Raw genomic sequence first — 6,000 nt, 5'->3', positions numbered from 1 at the left:
GTCAATAACTGGGAAGCTTGCAAACAATTTTAAAAAACCATTGTAAACATAGTACTTAAAAAACCCCACCGCCTCTATACTGCGCCAATCCATACTCTTGGGCTAACCTTTACTCTGCGTGGGGCTGACTTGGTGAAAATGCCCCACACTCTGTTTAAAGGCTTGGGGGTGGGAAGGAGGACCTTTTATTTCCTCCGGGAATGAAGCCAATAAAACCTAGGAATAGATTCAGCCCCATCTCGCGCCCTGTGACCCGAGGGCTTTCCTGCTGCTTCCCCAGCCCCGGTGAGCGCCTGTGCCCTTGGATTTTGCCATCTGCCTGGAGTCCCCGCTTCCTCCTTAGAGGGCAGCAGCGGGGCGCCTCCGGGACGCATGCGCCCCAATTAGCGCCCGGGGAATTAAAAGAGAAAAAAAAAAAGTCCCAACAAAACACGCGCCCCAAACAAAACCCAAGTGGAGGAAAGAGCACGGCCCTGCAGATCCTGGACCGCGGAGGCGCCTCCGGCCTCGCCCGCGTCCCCCGCCGCGGCGTGATGCGCACGGACCGGCCCGCGACGCCCGGGCCAACACTGTCCCCGCACCTGGATGCCGGCCCCGCGGCCGCGCCCCTGCCGCGATCGCTCGCCCCCACGGCTTCCTCGGAGTCTCCCGGCGCCGGCGGGGCAGCTCGCTCTCCATGGGGCTGAGGGACTGGCTGAGGACCGTGTGCTGCTGCTGCCCGTGCCAGTGCCTGGAGGAGCCCGCCGTGCCCGAAAAGGAGCCCCTCGTCCGGTGGGTGCGCGCCCTGGCCGGGGTCTGGGGTGACCTAGCCGCGCGGAGAGGGGATACCTGCGTGCTTGTCTGAGTTAGGGTGGTGGGCTTGCTTTAAGGTCACACGGAAGCACCATCTAAACCCCTTGATTCCTTCTTACAGGACATTCCTGTTCCTTGGGTAAGATTTTTTTTTTTTTTTTTTTTTTTTGCCCGAAAGTACAGATCCCCAGAGACACCTGAGATCCAGGTGGAAGCCTGTGGAAAGTACCAAGAATTCGGGTGCAGTTGCTGGGCAGGGAAGCCAGGGGAGGAGTTCGCATAGGGGTCCCATGATATACAACTAGGTTTAGTCCAGTGCAGTAGGCAAAGTGAGTTTGTGTTTCACCCAGGAAGAAAGTTGGATATCTTGTCATTCAATTTTATTACCGAAAGAAGATAATTTCAGTGACCAAGCACAAGGAAATATTTTTCACATTAAAAAATGTGTAAAATCGTTTAACTTTGCAGGTTAAACGATTGTGAGAAAATGTGATGTGCTAAGTGGCTTTTGAAGGTTTTGTTCAGGGCTGCGATTTTAAGCCATCATGTTTTAACTCTGCTGAAATGAAGGTTCCACTAGGCCATGCCTTGGGGGTGGATGTGAGTGAAACAAAGTATTTAAAATGAAATTAGAAAAAAAATCTATACAGTGAATTCCAGGGTTGAGTAAGCAAATATGGAAGCCAGTGTTTCTTATGATTCGATAAAGCTTCGCAACTTGAAAAGCATGATTTACTTCTCTTATTCCATCAGGTCCAAACACTCCCCTTGACTTTGATATCTTACATAACCCCTTCCTGCCTGTCCATTCTTATTTTCCAGAACATTAAACAACGCACACTCCTTGATTTAACCAGGCAGGCATCCTTGCCACTCCCGGAGCAATCCAACGTTTTCTCTCCCAATTTGCCTCAAGTAGTGCCCTTTATCCTTCCTTCCCCTTCCTAAATGCTAGTTCTCAAGGCCCACTCAACAGTCCTCTTTGATTACTTTGCCCGTATTCATCTCTCTCTGTTCTGTGATTTAGGACTTGGAACTTACCATCTGCCCCTCATGATGTAGTGAGCACCCATGTATGTAAACATATATATCATGTTGTTTCATATATATGTGAAACACACACACACACACACAAACAACCATACACATAATACCCAATGTTTTTGTTTGTACTTGTGATGGAGCATTTACTCAGATTATTAGATTACTGTGGACCGGGAGAAACCCAGTAATCTACCACTAGTCATATGTAGTGGGTAAAATCTAGAATTTTATGCTTGAGTTGCACACTCAACTTGCAATGTTCATTGTCACATGATGCAGCCCTCAGCTTGGTCTCACCCTCAGAGCCGTGGGTCTTTCTAATTTTCTGTCTGGGATTACTATTTGAGTCTATAGTTTTTGGTTGTTTTAAAATCTCCACCCTCTCCTGCCTTGATTTACACTAGAAGTCAGTGAATTTTGCAAGTGATTTAAAAAAGACAAAGTCAATTGAGGCTGAATAGCACAATACTCATGAGTCATATTGCCTGGGGTTAAATCCAGACTGGGTGACCTGACACAGATTATGAAATTTATTTGTGCCCTAATTTCCTCATCTGTAAAATGGGGATGAGAATAGTATGTACCCAAAAGGCTGCGAGAAATGAAATGAGCTAATCCATGTAAAGTGCTTACTAGAGTGTCTGACACATAGTAAATATTTAATAAATTTTAGTTATTAATTATTATTGCTATTCTTTTGAGCATGTGACTATGAGTGGACTGGTCTTTTATGGTTTAGTGTCATTCTGGCATCATTTCAATATAACAATATTTGGGAAGAGTAGCTTATTGATGGACATATGGAGTAGTAATATGTGTGTGTGTGTGTGGGGGGGGGGAGGGCAGTATCTTCATGTTCTATCTTACCCAAGTGATCAAAAGATCCATTTGCAAAACATTGTTTTCATTTATTTTTTCATTTTTGTTAAAGTGTAAATTTAGTGGTTTTAGTATATTAACAGAGTTGTGCAGTTGTTACCATTATCTAATTCAGAACTTTTATCACTCCAAAAAGAAGCCATACTGCTGAGCAGTCACTTGCTGACAGCCCCACTCCCCAGACAACCACTGATTTACTTTCTCTCTTTATAGATTTGTCTGTTCTGAACATTTTGTATAAATGTACAGTATGTGGCCTTTTGCACCTGGCTTCTTTCACTTAGCATAATGTTTAGAAGTTTCATAATGTTGTAGCACATGTCAGTACTTCATTCCTTTTTATATTGGAATAATATTTCATTGCCTGGATATATTACATTTTATTTATCCATTCATCAATTGATAGACATTTGGGTGGTTTCTACTTTTTGGCTTTTATAAATAACTAGAGGCCTGGTGCACGAAATTCATGCACTAAAGGCGGGGTGGGAGTGAGTGGTCCTCAGCCTGGATTGCAAGAGGGTGCAGGCCAGGCCAAGGGACCCCACCAGTGCAGGATCGGGGCTGGGGAGGGGCGTGGGAGGTTTGCCAGCCCGGGAGGGACCGCGGGAGGGCTCCAGGGCGTGTCCAGCTCGTCTCGCTCAGTCTTTTTGTTATATATATATATTTTATTGATTTTTTACAGAGAGGAAGGGAGAGGGATAGAGAGTTAAAAACATAGATGAGAGAGAAACATTGATCAGCTGCCTCCTGCACACACCCCACTGGGGATGTGCCCGCAACAAAGGTACATGCCCTTGACCGGAATCGAACCTGGGACCCTGCAGTCCTCAGGCCGACACTCTATCCACTGAGCCAAACTGATCAGGGCGTCTTGCTCAGTCTTGATCGGCCGGATCCCAGCAGCAAGCTAACCGACTAGCCGGAGCATCTGCCCCTGCTGGTCAGTGCGCATCATAGCGACTGGTCAACCGGTCGACTATCTGCCCCCTAGTGGTCAGGTCAGATCATAGCAAATGCTTGAGCGGCCTTAGCATGTCATTAGCATATTACTCTGATTGGTTGAATGGATGACTGGACACTTAGCATATTAAGCTTTTATTATATAGGATGCTTCTATGAATACTTGTGTAATCTTTGATTATATACTTAGAAATGAAATTGCTGGGTCATATAGAAATTCTGCATTTAACTTTTTGAGGAACTGCCAGAATATTTTCCAAAGTGGCTGGTTTGAAATCATTTTTTTAATTAAAAATATTTTTGTTGGATGTATTGGGGTGACATTGGTTAATAAAATTATATAGGTTTCAGGTGTACAATAATAAATCTTCTGTGTATTATATTGTTTTCAGCACTCCAAATTAAGTCTCCTTTCATAACCATTTATCCCCCCTTTACCCTCTTCTCCTTTCCCCATGCCCCTTTTCATCATCATACTGTTATTTGTGTCTATGACAGTGGTTCTCAACCTTCCTAATGCCATGACCCTTTAATACAGTTCCTCATGTTGTGGTGACCCCCAACCATAAAATTATTTTCGTTGCTACTTCATAACTGTAATTTTGCTACTGTTATGAATCGTAATGTAAATATCTGATTTGCAGGATGTATTTTCATTGTTACAAATTGAACATAATTAAAGCATAGTGATTAATCACAAAAACAATATGTAATTATATATGTGTTTTCCGATGGTCTTAGGCGACCTCTGTGAAAGGGTCGTTCGACCCCCAAAGGTGTTGCGACCCACAGGTTGAGAACCGCTGGTCTATGAGGTTTTTCTTCCTTTGCTTTGAAATCTTGATGTGGTAAAATCATATGGGCAGATGGCCTTAATTTTTGTTTTATTGAGAACTTCATTCTTCATGTTATATTATCTTTGCTCTAATTGTAAAACAATTGTTTTCAAGTTTTATTTCATACAAGATATGAAATATCTTATACCTGGAAGAGGTGTATCTGGGGGGACATTTGTCATTTGTGTGCACGGTCATCCCCAGTCCTTTTGAAAAATGCACTGGGGACTCCTGTTAAAGAAAAATTACTCTTAGTCTCATCTTGTTTGCCAATCAGAGAATGCCACTTAGGTTTTTGACCTTGCTCCTTTTTCTTTCTCTGGAGCCCAGTATGTGAAGGCAATGTCTGTCTCTTACCTTGCTTGCATCTGTAGTTCTCTCTGTCCCACTAGTTCACCCCTCCCCCCTCCTTTCTCTAGAAATATCTTGAGGCCTCCCTGACTGAAAATTCATCCTGATATTACCAGGGCCTTCCATGACCATCCTTTGCTTTCCTTGTGTCAGGTACACGTGTCTTTGAAAGTGGTCAGCTATCCCTCCACCTCCTTTACCACCCCCTCAAGATGACATCTGGTTTCCGCCCCCTGTACAATTACATAAACATTGCTCTCTTGAAAGTTACAAGAGAAAGCAGTCTGGTGTTCTTGTCTCAGTGGACACGGAATACCTCTGTGCTGACCACCCCGTGCCTTCTTTCACACTTCCTCCTGCCCTGGCTTCTCTGACTTTGCACTCTCTGGTCTCTGCCTATGATCTGTCTAATCGTGCCATTTCCCTCCTGATGGCTTTGCCAATGCCATACTTGTTAGCTAGACATCTTGTTTGTTTTGTCTACTTCTTAAGATTCTGCTCTGTTTTTAAGGTCCATTTCAGTTGCCACCTTTGTGGTGAAACCTTAGAAAGTCTCCCCAAACAGTTATGGTGTCTCTTCTTTCTTTTTACCCCCCAGGGTCACGTACCTCATTCTGCCTGCTCTTACAGTAATGTGGGTGCCAGGATGCCTGCCAGATCGGAGGGACTAAATCTCACTCACCTTAGTATCCCTTCTTGTGCCCAGCCCAGTGCTCAGCATGCAGTAGAAAGTACATTAATACTTTTCCATTAATAAAATGATAATAATGGCTGTTTGTTAATTTCTTTCTATGTGCTGCAACTTTAAAAAATGCATTTAAAACAGAACATTGTGAAGAATGATAGAGCAATCAGCCATATACCCAGGATCCGATTAAGAAAACGTTAACAATAGAGTTGAAGCCCCTCTCTTTACCGCTGCATTACTACATCCGGCTCCCACCTCCAAGGGTGACGAATCTGTGTTTAGCATTCTTAACTTTAAATAGATGGTGCCTCCCTCATGTAGGCTGTTGCCTAAGTGAGATTTCTTTACACACATTCTGTGATTTAATCGTCACTATGACCAAATGAGGTAGATGTTGTCCGCATTTTGTAAATGAGGATCCCAGAGCGTTTAAATAATTGATTCGGA

General features: G+C 44.0%; 1 protein-coding gene across 4 annotated transcripts in view; it reads left to right on the top strand.

The window, feature by feature from the left end:
* The first annotated feature begins 417 nt into the window (after window positions 1-417).
* MREG (melanoregulin) overlaps window positions 418-6,000 on the top strand; it is a 54,700-nt gene continuing 49,117 nt past the window's right edge. Inside the window, exon 1 of one of the 4 annotated variants that reach the window (XM_036319460.1) lies at window positions 418-771. In XM_036319460.1, coding sequence (XP_036175353.1) covers window positions 586-771 — 186 coding nt within the window. In that variant the 5' untranslated portion in view covers window positions 418-585. Of the gene's footprint in view, window positions 772-816; window positions 932-6,000 lie in introns of those variants that run through there. The other 3 variants (XR_004969325.1, XM_036319459.1, XM_036319461.1) reach the window with 3 other exon arrangements.

The sequence above is a fragment of the Myotis myotis genome, unplaced genomic scaffold (assembly GCF_014108235.1).
Source record: "Myotis myotis isolate mMyoMyo1 unplaced genomic scaffold, mMyoMyo1.p scaffold_m19_p_8, whole genome shotgun sequence".
Lineage (NCBI taxonomy): Eukaryota > Metazoa > Chordata > Mammalia > Chiroptera > Vespertilionidae > Myotis > Myotis myotis.
The sequence above is the reverse complement of the archived record's forward strand: the minus strand, read 5'-3'. Positions and strand labels throughout refer to the sequence as shown.